The sequence below is a fragment of the Urocampus carinirostris genome, chromosome 20 (genome assembly GCF_059441175.1).
Source record: "Urocampus carinirostris isolate Australia breed hairy pipefish chromosome 20, RoL_Ucar_1.0, whole genome shotgun sequence".
Taxonomy (NCBI): Eukaryota; Metazoa; Chordata; class Actinopteri; order Syngnathiformes; family Syngnathidae; genus Urocampus; species Urocampus carinirostris.
In genome coordinates this window covers 2,060,678-2,077,896 of record NC_142368.1, presented here as the reverse complement: position 1 = coordinate 2,077,896, position 17,219 = coordinate 2,060,678, and the positions used below count along the sequence as shown (strand labels likewise).

General features: G+C 36.8%; 2 protein-coding genes across 2 annotated transcripts in view; both read left to right on the top strand.

The window, feature by feature from the left end:
- The window catches only part of eva1aa (eva-1 homolog A, regulator of programmed cell death a), a 74,080-nt gene extending 70,893 nt beyond the window's left edge, over positions 1-3,187 (top strand). The window contains exon 8 of the mRNA XM_088324843.1: positions 826-3,187. Coding sequence (XP_088180969.1) covers positions 826-1,199 — 374 coding nt within the window. The 3' untranslated portion in view covers positions 1,200-3,187. The remainder of the gene's footprint in view (positions 1-825) is intronic.
- Positions 3,188-6,068: 2,881 nt separating this feature from the next.
- On the top strand, positions 6,069-16,493 carry efhc1 (EF-hand domain (C-terminal) containing 1). Its single transcript, XM_088324503.1, has 9 exons — positions 6,069-6,439; positions 8,581-8,859; positions 10,467-10,754; positions 10,822-10,971; positions 12,506-12,698; positions 12,779-13,005; positions 14,157-14,532; positions 15,789-15,935; positions 15,996-16,493. Exons 1-9 carry the CDS (start codon positions 6,374-6,376, stop codon positions 16,007-16,009), a joined length of 1,740 nt encoding a protein of 579 aa, XP_088180629.1. The 5' UTR covers positions 6,069-6,373; the 3' UTR covers positions 16,010-16,493.
- Positions 16,494-17,219: the final 726 nt, after the last annotated feature.

Here is a 17,219-nt window from a genome sequence, read left to right as displayed (position 1 = left end):
GAAATCATCTTCCATAAGAGGGAATTTGATCGTTTTTAGGTTTTTTCTTTCGCATCTCATTGTAAAATAAGTTTAAAAAATGAATCAAAAGTTATGTTTTCTGCCAATTTGCTGTGTAATCCTGATCTACTACAGGGGTCACCGCAGGCATGAGGTTGCCCCATAAGAATAGCTGAGTACACTATGGACCAGTTCTTAAAATAGCTCACCAGTGATAGGCAATTGTGATTTTCTACGAATTTTGATTTCTTACTGGAATGAGAAATCATTGACACTTCAAATCTACTTCTAATAAGAACAACCAGGTAAAAATAATAATAATCACATAGTAATACCATGATAAGATCTTATTTTAGAAATATTTTATCAACCGGTAGCCTATTGATCCTGATTTAATTCATAAAACCATCCCTGACAAAACTGGATTTTCTGAATCTTTTTCAGTTGTGTAACGCTCCCAGTTTTATGTTTTAAAACTTTTAACACGTACCGTGCCATTGACGGATAAAGGCGTCAAACCTTGCATTGACGTTATGGGTTCAAGCCTTCCAAAAAAAAAAAAAATGTATGTTATATATATATATATATATATATATATATATATATATATATATACATGTATTATTTACTGATGCACAGTAAGCCCTTCAACGTGATCGCAGTTATCTTTAATTGCCGCAATGTAGCAATAAAGACCAAAAGTCAAGCCAAGTCAAAATATTGCCAGCCAACCAAAGAGCCAAACATTTGTTACGAAACAATGTGGAGTAATTATCTTGGTTGTAACTGTGACCCAGGTCTCATTATCTTTCCGCTTTACCTCAGACCACCCAGAGAGAGCAGCGCTCTTCTTCGTCTGCGGCGTCTGTCTGGGCCTCTTCCTCACCCTCTTCGCCTTGGTGGTCCAGATCTCCTGCCGCACCGATTGCCGATCCCGGCCCGTTGCCAAGAAGAAACCGCGCCTTGCCGATTCCTCATCAGATTCCAGCGATTCGGACTCGGACTGGGACGCCCGCTCAGACCTTTCTGCGCGGCGGCACCGGCGCTTCGAGCGCACGCTCAACATGAACGTTTTCACGTCGGCCGAGGAGCTGGAGCGGGCTCAGAGGCTGGAGGAGCGAGAGCGAATCATCAGGGAGATATGGATGAACGGGCAACCCGACGTGCCCGGGACGCGGAGCCTTAATCGATATTACTGACAGAAGACTTACTTAGAACAGTCTCAGGACTGTGTCCACGAGGGCGTGCTGCAGACTTTGAGGCCATCTGTAGGAACGTTTTTTCTGCACCTGGAGCTACTGCAGGAAGCAATGACGCGAACGGCTAAGCTGCCTCACCCGTGACCCTTTTGAAGTGGGCCACTATTTTTTTTTTTAGCTTCCTGGGACCTGAAATGGCCTGTAGAGACTTATTAAAGGAGCAAGGCATCAGGCAGCTGCAACACAAGGGTCTCTCGCTCTTAGAACATCTGGTTATAAAGAATAACCCAATTTGGGCCAAGAGATGAATGGTCCATGTTTTAGGTAAATCTGACCAATCTTTCGGAGTTGTTTTGGATTAGCATCCCCCAGACCCAAAATTACTTCTTTTTTGTATTGTATACATTGAAAAATTGATCATCTGGCTCAAAAATAGTCCAATTTGGCCCAAGTTCTCACACCATACAATCCAGAAATTAGATATGTGGCCCATCTCTTTGGGTTGTTTTGAATTACCAAGTTATCTGGCTCAAAGGTTACCCAATTCGGCACAAGTGTGGACTGTTTTACTACATGGGCAAATGTGACTATCCGCCCTGCCCCTGATATTGGTTGATTTATGTATGAAATAACTTTAAAAATTGATATTTTACTCTTCAAATACATATATTTTTAAAAAAAAATCATCAAACAAGCTGGGTAATGTTCTACACAGCCATGTAAAATGTAGATATTAATTTAAAATGAAAGAAATACCCAAATAATCACTAGTCACTTTAATTTAAAACAACCTAAAATATCTTGTTATTAATTAGTACGAGGATTTTTTTTTTGTCCAAAATATAAAAAAATATAAAAATAAATGTGTCTGTTCTTGTACCTAACAACCCCAAATAATTGGGTCATATTTTACAGTAAAACAGTAATAATGATAGATAGATAGATAGATAGATAATTTTATTCAAAACAACCAAAATATTTGCTATTTTTATACAGAAATATAATAATCCCCTCCCAAAATTGTCCTCTTTGTAATAAAAATTTTAAAAAGAGACTCTTTAGTATGAAACAACCAAAATTAGGTTTTATGGTAAACAAACCCTTTAAAGTTGGATCATTTAATTTAGAAACCATACACAAACATTAAGGTCACTCGAAATCCAAAGTATTGAGCTGATTTGTACAATGGAAAAAAAATATATACATATATATATATATTTGTTAAGAAAAGCCACAAAGTGTGTGTCATCCAAGTCGTGGATTGGTCCATTTTGGGTTATTTTCCGCCCACTTGTCCATGGAGCATTAGCTAGGACCTCAAACCCAAAGAGTGTACAGGACAATCATTTTTATTTTATTTTCGTCTTTACAGACGATGCTGCCTTTTACAAAACCAAAAAGATGTTTTCTCCATATCTCCCATGAAATATATTTTATAATATTTAATAGTTTATTGATTTATGTGTATTTTTTCCCCTTACATATGGTTTATTACAAGATATGTTTTTAATACTTTAAAGGCGCCTCAGGGATACAATCCTAAAGTTTCTGTGTTTGGTTTTTGCCTTCTAAGAGGGGAGGAGGGTCAGCCTTTTTTAATTGGTTATGTAGAAGAAAATATTATACAAAAAGCCTCAAAGAGGTTATTTTTTTACCATGTGTCACAGTGCCTTTACAAATTACAAGCTCCATCGCAGTTCTGATGACTAGATACCAAATATAGATACTCGAAATATCCATCATTGTGAGGAATGATAAGCTATTTACAATCTGGTTCTGTTTGTGCTTAACTGACTGACTTTTTTTGTTTTAATCTTGAGAGTTGAGTAAAGGATAGCACACAGGACATATTAGGTTCACCCACATTGGGACAGCCTGTCTAAGCTGTATTAATATTTCATTTTTTACTTTTTTGATTTGTTTTTATTCAATACGCAAGATCAAGAGGTGAGTACAGTGTTGGGAATAAAATGTTTTTAAAAGTGGAAGTTTCCGATGTGTTTTTTACTCTGTAAAGTCCATCTAAGGACAATTCCCGTCCTCGAGAGTTGCTGATTTTAGACGTCATTTTCTTTGACACAGCTGATTCAAATGGTAAGTTCATCAGTTAGCATAGTAAAATTTGCATTCAATGTGGATCAGGGGTATTGGAGGAGGGAACGAAAGCTCTTGAGAGCCATCATTTTTAATGTACAATTTCGTTGTAAAAAATGTTGACTGCATTATCAATGGCAATAAGGACAATTGTAACTAAACATTTTTGCTAGTGATCCAACATAGCAGCCGTTTGGAAAAAGTCACGTGACCCTCGGAAGCATCACTATCAAGGATTTTGGATTAAATCTGATACTGTTTTACCCAAATACTGGCCTGATATCTGATACAAACATCGGACCCGGACACTCTTAAGTACCACTGCTAAATTTCAAATACCCTGGTGCAAGTAAATTTAAGTTAAACCAGTGTCTGAAATAACTCTACCCGGACGCCCGGGCGTGCTTCTTTAATGTCCGCCCTGGGTGACTGACAACTTTTTGGAGGAAATTTTTTTTTTTTTTTTTTTTTTTCCAAAATCAAACGTTTGCTCCATTCCAATTTCGAAATCTTCGTTCAATTTGGAAATTTCGGTTCGTTTGGCAATTTGCATACTCTGCAGCCAATCAGAAGCCTGCATCGAATAACTTCCGGACTTTCCCAAGCGTTATAAAGTCGTGCATTTTTTTGGTTTGAACAAATTTATTGACACTAATAACAGAAAACAATCTTGACAATCTCAACAGCAATCAAACACATTCACATTATTATATTTCAATATGACGTTTAACAGCAAACACAACCCTTCTCGAAAATCTTAATTTTTGGTTTGAACAAATTTATTGACACTAATAACAGAAAACAATCATGACAATCTCAACAGCAATTAAGCACATTCACAATATTATATTTCAATATGAGATCAAGCCAAAACCTCAGCACCAGAAGAAAGATTCGAAAGAAGCTAACATAATTTATGACGCTACAAAACGTAAACGTACATTAAAAGTATCGTGGAAAGAGTAGTTCACGTGGCCTGTAGCGGACGACGCAACGCAAACATTGCATGCATGAAGATGAGTAAACACAGCCTTTTACACGCTGGTTAACTACTGTTAAAAGAAAATAACTCTGAAATTGTTTAATTGATGTTGGAAATGTCAGGAAAAAATGTTAAAACGTCATATCGTCACGTCATATTGTCAAATATAAAAAAATTGTGAATATGCTTGATGGCTGTTTTGCTGCTGTTGGTGTCGGTGGATTTGTTCAGACCGAGGACAATCGACTTTGGCCTGGACGGATCTATTGACAATAACAAAGATGTTATATAATGAAATTGTGAATATGTTTGATTTTCGAGAAGGTTTGTTCAAACCTCACTTTGTGTTTGCTGTTAAAAACGTAATATTGGAATATAATATTGTGAATGTGCTTAATTGCTGTTGAGATTGTCATGATCGTTTTCTGTTTTTAGTGTCAATAAATTTGTTCAAACCAAAAATACTGATGGCAGATGGAAAACACCGATGTCATATACATGCAATGAATGTTATAGGTAGATTTATAATAAACTTAATTTTAAAGTGTTGTTCCGTTTTATATTCTGATCATTAATCCTTAACACTTTGCAACAATGTTTTTGGGGGGGGATTAGTCGTCTTATTGTGTTTCAAGTAGGGAAAAATGGGGCAGGCAACTTTTCAGACTTGTTTGCCCTGGTGTTTTGTAACTTTTTGTCACAAGTTTCAGACACAATTGGTTAAACGTTTGAAAATATAAAGAAAACTCACTTGGTAATATTCAGTATTTAAATCCTGAGCCAGTCGTGTTCATTTATTATGAACTCGTACGCCCTTTGGTGGTCAACAAAAGGCTCTGCATTCTGCAAAAAATGACAACTTTCCAATACAAACAACAATATATCCCCAGCCCGTGTGTTTGAATGTGTGTATTTTTAACACAATTTATTAATTTCGTATCCATTTATAAATGTGTGTTTTATTTTTGGGTGCCGTTTTCACGGCAACAACATTAGTACTATCCCAACTTAAAAAAGCAGCTTTAGAAAGCAAAATAATAGTAATAGTAATAATAGTTTTAAAAATATCAACGCTAAAAATAGCATTTACGTTATAAAAAGTGATTTTATTTCGTATTTGTTGACATATTTGCTACCGAACCTCGATGGTCCATGACGTCATGCAAAACTCGTCCACCTTCAAACAATGCGTTAAGGTGCATATTAAAACATTTTTTTTAAATAAACTAAAATAACACATTTATGTATTAAAACCGCTTTATTTCGTATTCACTAGAATATTTGCCCGCAAACTCGTAGTTCCAAAACGTCATGCAAACGTGGTGCGACTTCAAAAACAACTTTCAACAATAAGTTTTGAAAATATTAACGCTAAAGATAGAATGTATGCAATAAAAAGTGCTTTTATTTCGTATTTAGTTAAATATTTGTTTTATATGGTATAGAAATACATCATTTTAAAAATATTGACGCTAAAAATTGCATATTTATGTAATGAGGACGGCTTTATTTCGTATTTGTTAAAATATTTGCGAGGCGTTCAATGACGTCACACAAACCTATTCCGACTTCAAAAACAACTTTCAACAGCAAAGTAATACGGAGTTATAATAATACCAACGCTATTAATAGCATTTTATGCACAAAATACCGTTTTATTTGGTGTTTATTTGACTATTTGCAAGCGAACTCGTCGTGTAGTGACGTCACGTAAACAGTGACGGCTAGCTTGCCCGTATGGCTAACGTCAATTCCCGTCGCAGCGTGACCATGATTGAAATAAACGTCTTAAATCCTCTGAGGCGTGAGTCTGTAAGCTCAGTTTCTCTCACCAGTCCCACCATGACATCATCTTTGTTTTGGAAACTCGCCTGCGATGGAGTTAAGAGCTCTTTTAACCAAGAATTCGCGTTTATTTTAGAAAACCCGATACCGTATTTACATAAATTGCTTCCCGGAAACGAACAAAATAAAATACGTTGCGCCTTTTATATATATATATATATTTTTTTACGACAAATTTCATTTAAATATTTTTTAATCAACCAATTAGTGTTTTTTTAGATGTAAAACTGACCCACGTCCACACATAGCAACAATGTCACGCAAATTGGACAACAACGGATTGCCGTTCTTGCCCGGGTTCTCTTTCCAGGATGTATCGGTAAGCAGAACTTTTCGGTCCTGTACTTTTCCATCGAATTTTAAGACATCGGTGGTGCTATTTCTCCAATTTAATAATTAACAATTCATTTTCCAGATCGTTCCATTAACACTTGCAGATTTGTTTTGAAGGATTAGCAATTGCACTTAATGGCTGTAATAATGTCGTACGGGAATCACCTAGGTGGTGCTCGCGGGCCCTTGGTAGCTCTCTAAGAACAGCCAAGCTGACCTGTTGTAAAAAGGGCTCACCAGTGATGGCTGTCGTTTTTTGTTTAAACTAGGGAATTTGATTTCTAAATGGCAGTAGAAATAATGAGCATTATCCTTGAGTAATAATTTAGCCATAATTTGGGATTTTACTACACTCTAAACCCATTTTTCAAGTTTCTGTATTTTCAAGCTGTGTTTCATAAATATATATACAGTATTAAAAATGCATACATTTAGCAAAAATCATCAACCAGTTTGTTTAAATATGTTCTATGTTGTGATTATTCTTTAAAAACAATGAAAAAATAATTGAAAAGAGTAAAAAATATCTGAGTGGAGCAAAAACAAATGTTTTTTAAAGTAAAATAAGAAATAATATAATTCAGCAAAATTATTTGCAAGATTTTTTACTTTATTTCATTAATAAAATATGAAATACATTGAACTACCTCATGAGCAGACGATCAGTATATAGAAAGAAACCTGCTATTGTTGCATGGACAGGTGCTGGAAGAAGTTGAAAGCTTTAGGTGGGTTGTGATGTGGCTGCAGTTGGTGGAATGGAGTGCGAGGTATTCCACAGAGTGAATAAAGGAAGCAAGGTTTTGGGTGCTCTGAGCAGAGTGATGAGCAACAAGAGGACGAGTATGGATGTTAAGAGGGGACTGTATGAGAGTGTGATTGTGCCGACTGTGTTGTATGGTGAAGAGACTTGGACCCTGAACGCAGATTTGAGAAGGAAATTAAATGTTTCCAAGCTGAAGTGTTTGAGGAGTATGTTAGGAGTGAAAAGATTGGATAGATTAAGAAATGAAATTGTGAGAGACAGAACTGGAGTAGTCGTGGAACTGAGCAAGCGTGTGGATAAGAGAGTACTCGGTTGGTTTGGACACATGGGGAGGATGGATGAAGAGCGAATGTTGAAGAGGATCTACATAGCAGAAGTCAATGAAAGGAGACCAAGCGGAAGGCCGCGATTGACGTGGATGGATGGTGTTATGAGTGCACTGCAGGAAAGAGGTCTAAATCTATTGGAAGCTCGAGCTCTTGTTGGTGATAGGAATGAGTGGAAGGGTGTTGTAAAAGGATAGTGGGATGTTTAGACGTGTTCTAAGGGATGGGAAGGGCACCTGAATGATGAAAACCAGTGAAAGCTGTCGGGCCCTGCTGTTGAAGAGAAGAGTGTGTTGTGTTACCCTTGCCAGAGTGACATAGCCACTTTCTTGTGTCCCGTTCCATCTGGAGGGACGAAAGCATGACCAACTTGGGTGCCGAGGTGCTTAACTTGTTTGGGCATTTGGGTTGGCCATGGTCCCAAAAAATTTGTGTGTGTTTTTTGCTACGTTTTCCCTATTTTTATTTTCTTAGTTTTTTATGTGTTTGTCTTGCTGTTGGTCACCCCTCTCGAGGGATATGACCAGGGTAGATAGTATCTGTTTTTGTAAAACGATAAAAACACAATTAAAATCTGTAGAATTGCGTGCAAGGTTTTGAGTTTATCAGATTTTTTTAAAACTATTTTTTGCCCTGCAATCTTAAACAGCTACATAAAGCAAAATAATTCAGTAAATATACTGTACTTCCTCAATTATATAATTCATATTAAAATAATACTATAGTAATCTGCTGCCATTTAATTACTACATTCCAACTTTTTTGTTTTTTTTCTGGTAAAATAAAAAAATAGTAATTACAATATGTTAAATCATGTGCAAACTTTATTTATTTTATTTTATTGCAGTGCTATCTTCAACAGCTTCATCAAACATTTATGAAAAGTTATTAAATATACTGTCCTACCTCATGAGCAGATAACATATATAAGTACATAATAGGAAAATTAAATAGTAATCTGTTGCCACTTATTGATATAAATTAGTTATTCACTGCAAGACAGCAAAGATACTGAAGTCTAATCCTCTTCCCCAGAAAACTGCTTTTCATCGACCTCAGACCCTGTCCTACTGCAGGGGGCTGGCCCTGGCCCAGCCCCCTAGGTTGGGCATTGGACTGGAGCCTCTCCTGACCCAGCAGATGCTGCAGGAGGAGCTCAGTGGCATGTCGGGCGACACCCCCGACTTCACCTATGGATCCTTTGATACAAAATACATCAAAGACTTAGTCAGTCTGTCCTACCATTCTGCACCTTCGCCTCCCGAGCCAGAAGTTAAACCTTTTATTCCGGCTTTCGTCACTCTGGACAAGAAGGTAAAGTTGGGTCCTCACCACTGAGTTTTTCTACGTACATGACAGGAGTAAGAATATATTAATTATGATTTACAGGTGGGGTGCGTCATTTGAGGTGTCCTCATTTTCCTTATGTTGAGGTTTTTGAGTTTTTCCTTGCCCTCATGTAGGTTTTAGATCAGGGGATGGTGTCATAATAGTCTGTGGTTTGCAATAATCAGTGGTCTCTGCAGCCCTTTGAGTCTCCTTGTGATTAAGAGCCAAACAAAACAACAACCATGACTTGACTTGACCCTGCGAGTCTAATGAAAATGCTACAAAAGGTGAGCTACGAAGTTACGCTCACCAAGGATTAAAGCCCCAATGTGTAATATTTGACCACTTGATGGCACTGTGTTCCCTGGTACAAGCAAGGGCCAGTGATACACGGCATAGCACGATGGCAGACAAATATGGTGCCAATTAAGATGGGGATTCTACGACGTAAGAGATAGAAATTTCCCGACCTATGTTTTTTTTATTTATTTATTCACATTTGGAATGGAAGTTTTTAGGTATTTTTGCCCAGTATTCAAATCAATGTGTTTTTTATTTTGTTTTTTTTACTGGTTGAAAGTTTAGGAGGAAGGAGAGCAAATTCTCAAGTTGTAACCTTTTTTAAAATAAATATATATTATTATTAATTTAAAAAACTAAACAAAGTTCAATCAAAATTAAAAACTTTATACTAAACCCCGGGCAGCACGGCGGCGCAGTGGTTAGCGCGTGTTAGGCACAGTTCTGAGGTCATGAGATCAAACCCCCTGTGTGGAGATTGCATGTTCTCCCCGTGCTTGCGTGGGTTTCCTCCGGGCACTCCGGTTTCTTCCAACATTACAAAAACATGCATTTCAGGTTCATTGGCCGGCCCAAATTGTCCCTAGGTGTGAATGAGCGAGTGAATGGTTGTCTGTCTCTGTGTGCCCTGCGACTAGCTGGCAACCAGTTCAGGGTGTCCCCTGCCCACTGCCCGAAGATAGCTGGTATGGGCTCCAGCACCCCCGCGACCCTACTGAGGATAAGCGGTGCAGATAATGGATGGATGGATGGATACTAAACCCCCCAAAATTATTGAGAAACGTTTTGTCCATAGCAAAGGTTGCAGTTACGCTTTTTAGCCACAGCTGGCGGTATAAAACAGGTCTACCTCTCCCTATTTTTTGAATGTTACACGTTTGAAATTGTATGAAAATCAAAATAAAAAAGATCCATGACAAATTAATATTAATTTTCAAAACAATGACTTTTAGAGTTTTTGGGTTCAGAGCAAAAGCTGCAGTTTTGGCCACAGGTCGTAGTATAAAAACAATTGCGACCACATGTTGAAGGTGCTGTATCAGGAGGCTTCTCCCGTTACTGGTAACCATGGAAACCAGTATTATTGATTCAGGTCGGGTAGCAAAACCCTACACAAAGAACAGCCTGGAGCGGGAGGGCTGCTGCCATGCTGTACATGCCCAAGACACACTACAGGTAGTGGTGCGCCGACGACCCTGGTGGTTAAAGGATCCTTGTACTGTGAACCTCCCCTTAGCCTTATCTGAAACATCGAATCAATTCTACTTCATTATTCGCTTATTTTTCTCCAGGTGCTTTGCTTCAAAGCATACTTCGAGGAGGCAATCGTCAACAGCCGCTTTGAGAAGAGCTGCGTCCGCCACGTCGTCATCTACTACTACCTGGAAGACGACAGCATGAGCATCTCCGAGCCTTGGGTGCCCAATTCCGGGATTCTGCAAGGTCAGCGGATTAAGCGCCAGTGCCTCCCCAAGAAAGAACCCGGCAAGTACTACCACTGGAAAGATCTCAACCTCGGCATCGACCTGGAAGTGTACGGCGTCAAGTACCACGTGGCGCAATGCGACGCCTTCACCAAGGTACGAGCAGGAAATGCCGGGATTACGTTCAGACTCGAACTTGAAATCCCATCCGTTCGATCCGTAGGACTTTATGGAGCATCAGGGGATTCTTCTCAACCCGCAAGAGGAAATGCCGGTGGACATTTATCTCACGGGTCGGTACAAACCTCCACCGACCTACACGACGCCGTCTGAATTCGACAGCAGATTCCAGTTTCTGCACATGGATCGAAAGGTAAAACCTAATCATGTATACAAAGTAACGCCCTTAGATACGCCATTAATCAGTTCTGAGGCGGGATCGCAAAGTTAAATAGCGGGGAAAGAAACCTAAGGTACTTGACTCAATGTGTTTGAACCTTTTTTTGAGCCAAGGCTTATTTCTTTCATTGAAAAAAATACTGCGGAACACCACCGGTCGGTGCCATTGCATCTCTGGGAAAAGTAAATCCAAATGAAAGCTAGCTTTCACATAACCGCACAGGCACACAACTTAAATAATTTCTCACAGCACAGTGATTGAAAAACACTCAACCAGCTAATGGATTCTGAACTGGGGATTCACTAGATAAAAACATGGAAATAGCAAAATAGCATACGACAGGGGTCTCTTATGTGGTGACTGTAGGCACCTGGGTGCCTTCTAAAGACAGCTGATTTGTTCGCATACCTGTCCTGAAAATAGCTCAACAGTGCTCTGGGACATTGGGATTTTCTAGTTCAGTATTTTTATTTTACACAGACAGATTTAGTGGCTGACCAAGTCTTTTTAAACCCACTTCCAATAATTAACCTGGTAAGTTAATTATTGGAAGTGGGAAGTTGTCCAAAATGACAACGATATGTTGTCATTTTGGAGAGGCACATAGAAGTGGGTGCTGTTTGCCAAAAAGTAGTTCTAAGCTTGAAAAAGGTTGGAGACCCCGGTATACAGTAAGTCCGACAATCATACCTCTACATAGGAGATTAATCTGTTTCTGGAATGTGCACTTATCTAGAAGTGATTGTATCTTGAGTATACTTCCCGAGTACCAAATATGAAAATCAATCTGCTCCCGGCCTCTCAAAAGCATTCTACTTAACCCTAAAGCTAGCTTATTGTCCATGGTTATCTTGATTTTTCTTCTCCCTTTAGCATCACAGAAAACCTTTCAACTATTAGCGAATAAATACAGTGTAGTATTGTATTGCCTAAGTCTTTACAACGCACACGAGATTCTTAAAACTAGTTCAGCCAACACCATATCAGCTTTTTCGTGATTCCTTGATGCAAACCAATAGCAGACCAGTATTATACATATATGAAGTTGACCTATAGCAGACAGGCATCTAAGAGATGTAATCTCACAAAGTTTGAATTTTCCTTCTTTTGGCACACGAAATAATTTGTTATTTATGTCGTATAGTGGGAGAAATTTCAGAAAGAAGGGGCTGAAAAACATCTCATTTCACACAGATCTCACAAAGTTGGAATTTTCCTTCTTTTGGCACATGAAATAATTTGTTGTTTATGTCGTATAGTGGGGGAAATGTCAGAAAGAAGGGGCTGAAAAACATCTCATTTCACACCATAAAATAAAAACTTAGTAAAGTGGGGTTGCCCAATCCCGGGGTCTAATTTCGAGAGATGAGTATAACAACTCAATCGAACTCAAACCTGAGTTATTTAGTAGTTTACTTATGCGAGACTGAGCTGATATTTAACCAGACCACTCAAGGACCCAATTTACGGCATTATATATATATTTTAACGTCATTTTCCTGTCCAGGTACTGCGTTTCTTCGCCCTTTGGGACGATTCGGAGTCGGAACTGGGCGAAATCTTACCGGTGACCATCCACTACTTCCTGGTGGACGACACGGTGGAGATCAAGGAGGACCACAAGCCCAACAGCGGTCGCTTCCCGTTTCCCGTGCTCATGCAGCGACTCAGGATACCCAAGAAAATGAAGACGGGGCATGGTAAGGCGGGAGGGATACCGCTGGCCAAGATATTCCTCACTAAAAAAGGTCAATTGGACGTAGTATTTTGTGCTTTCCAGAGAACTTCCCTAGTTGCGTTATGGAGGACACAGCTGAGGAAGTGGAGGAGTTTTTCTCACCAAAAGATTTCCAAGTGGGGGAGATGATGACCATCCTGGGCCGGCGTTTCCTGCTTTATGACTGCGACGGCTTCACCAAAGAGTATTACGAGGCAAACCACCCGGAGATCAAGATCAGGAGCATAAAAGTTCCCAAGAAGATGGGCAAGTTTGAGGGCATGAAAAAGGTGAGACTTGCCTAAAAGTAGCCAATAACCCAAGCTATATGTAGCTTCGCTCTGACATACATTAGTTCTTTTCACATTTATAAGTATTACTTTTTTATTTACTTTACAAAAAAAATGTTTTCAATAAAAAAGGAAAACTTTTTTATTAAAAAAATTATTCCTTTCTTACACATTTAAAATGACCCATTTTTAAACAATAATTATCAACTAAAAATAAAAAAATATTAAGTGTCCAATTAAAATATGTAGAACATATTTAGATCTAAATTATTTGTTCATATAAGGAAAAAAACAATTAAAATAATGCATCACAATCTATTATAATAATTATCATTTATTATAAACATTACCATTTTTTTTTCATTTTTTGAAATGAATTCAGAACATTTTGCTACCTATTATAAATATTGTCATTCTTACATTGAATTATTGTATGCAAAGTATTTAAATACATTTCTTTTAGATATGTTTGAGAAAAGGACCCATTTTGACAATAGTTTATAATGAATATTAGTAGTATTTACTCTAACTATATTTGACCTCTTTTTATAACTCGTTTTTAACTATTTTTTAACTAAAAAAGTTTTGAATTTTTTCATCAAAATGTATTTCACTGTTATCAAAAAATGTGTAAAATTAACAACAACAAAAATCAATCTATTATAATTCATTTACAAATATAATTTTTCACTGTTTTCTTTTCCCTCGTTATATATAAGGTTTTAATTGAACTGAGAAAAAATTATTACAATTGGAGTTATGATAAATTATTTAATGATATTATTTCTTAACCCGACAACAACATTTTTACTTAAAGTAAAAATTGTAATATTTCTTATGATTAAAATATTATATTCCTCATTTTCTTTAATTTCTTCCCTTTTTATTGATTGAAAATAAAACAAATATTGTAATAATTCTTATTCCCATAACTGTTAATATATATTTTAAATGATTATATTTTCTTCAGTTTTTAAATAAATTTCCTCTTTTGGTAAAAAAAAAAAAATCATAATTCAAATTATAGTTATTCAATATTTTGCTTATTTTTTGCTCCTTTTTTTAAACTAGCTGCAGATCCACACAACAAAAAGTCACAATAGTATTTTTTTTTTTATTATAAAACTTTACCCCTTTTCCTTTAACCCTAGGAAATCCCTCCTTACAACGGCTTCGGCTCCCTAGAAGACTCCCTCCAGAGTTGCTTATCCCTCCTCCCGATGCCCCCCCGAAAGAACGTCGTCAAAATGCTCGAAAACGAACACAAAGTCTTGCGCTACAGCGCCCGGCTGGTGACGCCCGAGGGCGCGTCCGAGTCCCAGAGACGCAAAGACGCCGATCGGTTCTTCATCATGTGTTATTATTTATCAGACGACACCGTTAGCATCTACGAGAACCCCAAAAACAATTCGGGGTTCAAGGGAGGGCAGTTCCTGAAAAGAACACGCGTCCCTAAGCCGGACACTTCAGTGGACAATCCCGATTTTTACTCGCCGGCCGATTTCTCCATCGGATCCATTGTGGAAGGTGAGGCTTTTATTTTGACGGGGATGAGTGGTATAGACCAGGGGTGGGCAACCATTTAGAGTCGGGGGGCATATTGGGTTAAAAAAAAATTGTCCGAGGGGCTGGTCCTAAAGACTTTCTCATTCATGGATATACATGCAAACCTCAACGTGTTCTTTGGTTTCAAAACGCTCACAATTAAAGCAAAATAATATGTCCCCGTTTCAAGCACTTAATATGAGATTTTGTTTTTACCGTAGTTGTATTTTATATCACTACTCTAGTTTTATTTTTGTTGTGTTTCTGCTGTAGTATTTTAGTAGTGTTTTCATAGTGCAGGGTCAGTACGGGTGCTTGAAATCCATAAAAAGGGTTTAAACGTGCTTCAATTATGGCTGAAGTGCTTGTGAATGCTTGAAATTGTTGCCATGCTTTTTGGCAGTCCGACTCAATAGACTACACATTAAATGAAGAAAAATAAAATATAAGAAGAATCGACTTTCTTTGGCTTGCATCTACCTTTAATACATTGTTAGTGTTGGTGGGATCAATAATGATAATGACAAGTAATCAATAACTATTATTATTATCAATATAATAAATGTATTATTTCTTTAAAAGGTACTGAGGAATTTGGAAAATTGGCTTTGAAAGTCCTTAATTTTTAAAACGTGTATGAACCCTGATAGTAGTATTCTTTTTGTAATTGTGTAGTATTTCCATAGTAATTTTTTTGTAGTGTGTCTGTAGTATTTTTGTAGTATTACTGTAGTAGTATTTGTATTATAATACAGTAGTGGTGTTTTTGTAGTATTTCTGAACAGGTATACTTAAAGTATTTCAGTAGTACTATTTTAGCAGTATTTTGTAGCATTTCCACACTCATATTTTTGTTGTATTTAGTATTTTTTCTGTAGTTGTATTTTTGTAGGATGTATGTGGTAATGTTGCAATAGAAGTAGTTTTTATTATATTACTATAGTAGTGTTTATGGAGTAATTCTATATATTTTTTTCTTTTCATAATAAGAGCAAAATTATGAGATTCCTGTTTTTATGAACTTAATTTTATATTTAGTTTTGTATTAATTTTGTAGTATTCCTGTAGTAATATTTTGGTTGTAGACACACAAAAGAGCATTGTGGAAAACATTGGCACCAATTGTCATTATGTTTTGAACATTTTGTTAGGCGTGCCCTAAGGGGCCGCATTTGGCACGTCGGCTGTAGTTTGCGCACCCCAGATATGGACGTAAAAACTTTTATTTAACGTTGTAGTTTTTGGCCACCGCTTCACCCTGACCGACGCCGACCTCTACGTCCTCAACTACATGGAGAACAACCCGGGTTTCATTCCCACAGACACGCTGGAAACGATTCGTCAAAAACTGAAGACTGAAGCCGAAGAGACGGCAGAACAAATTGGTAATTTATCATTAAAAAAAAAGGGGGGGGCGCCAAAATTAACTGCTTTTGTTTTTGCAGAGCCACCTTCGTGAGGCCACTTAGTCCTTCCGACCAGATTTCATTTCTGACGAAAGACTTGGGATCTTAGAGAAGTATTTTCCAGATTCGTTCACACCGAGAACTATAAACAAATTTTGTTTTAATTTATTCGGGTTATTACATATTTATTGTCTTATTTCTCCTGAATTTTTTTCAGTGTTACTCCTTGTGAGCATTTGTGACATTCACTAGATGTCAAACAAGTGGCCTGAGAGAGTGCCTAACTAAGTCAGGGTTTATCAAAAATGTTTGAGCTAGTAGCTACATTTTTGTTACTGATTAGCCCAAATGGCTACCAGTTTAATCAGTATCTCTAGGATAACAACGTAATCATGTTATTACTATATTATTACAGGTTGTAATTACAATCAAAATAACTTGACTGAGATTAATTATTGCAAATCTTGTACATGTGCCATTTGTATAGAGATTATAGCTATATTTTCTGGCATGCAACATAAAAAAACTCTGGCGGCTTTTGTGGTGTGCAGTTTTGTCAGCAGATCCACGAAAAATAGCTAATAATCGGCAACTTAATGCCAAATAATCGCTGACAATTTTTGGCATTTATTACTCGAACTTTTGAGGTTACCGGCTCTTATTTTCTGAATTTTAGAGGACAAAGTGTCTTAGAACTGCATTAAAATTAGATATTTTAAGAATGTGTCATTTAATTTCAATTAAAATAAAATGGGAAAATGGTGTAGCTGTTGATTCAGCAAATATTGACCCCTCAGAGTGAACGGGACAAACTAATTCATTCATTTAATCTTTAAAGTTAAACTCAAATTGATTATTTGAAAATAAAAAAATATTAATGCCTTAAAAATAGTCAAAATTATTTTAAAATAATTGATTTGGTAAAGTTAATGCATCAAAAAATATTTTTTTAGTTATAATTAATTATTTAAAACTAGTTACTTCAGAATGATTGAAAATAATAGGTCACTTAAATCTTAATTTTTTGAAAATTCATTAATAGGTAAAATGAATCCTTCAATAAAATAGCTTATTAAACTTAATTCTTCAAATATAGTTGATTGTTTAGTTCAATGAATTATTGAAAAATAGTTAGATTATTGATTTTAAAAATGACTCGTTTGTTAAAATGAATTATTTAAAAAAAATTGTAGTTTATTAAAAACCTTAGAATAAAAATAGTTAATAAAAATGTATTATGGGCAGCACGGCGTCACAGTGGTT

Excerpts from the sequence above, each read along its gene's own strand:
- efhc1 (XM_088324503.1), top strand. The coding sequence starts at position 6,374 with ATGTCACGCAAATTGGACAACAACGGATTGCCGTTCTTGCCCGGGTTC. Across the intron at positions 10,755-10,821 it reads AATGCGACGCCTTCACCAAG|GACTTTATGGAGCATCAGGG; the intron begins GTACGAGCAGGA and ends TTCGATCCGTAG. Across the intron at positions 12,699-12,778 it reads GAAAATGAAGACGGGGCATG|AGAACTTCCCTAGTTGCGTT; the intron begins GTAAGGCGGGAG and ends TGTGCTTTCCAG.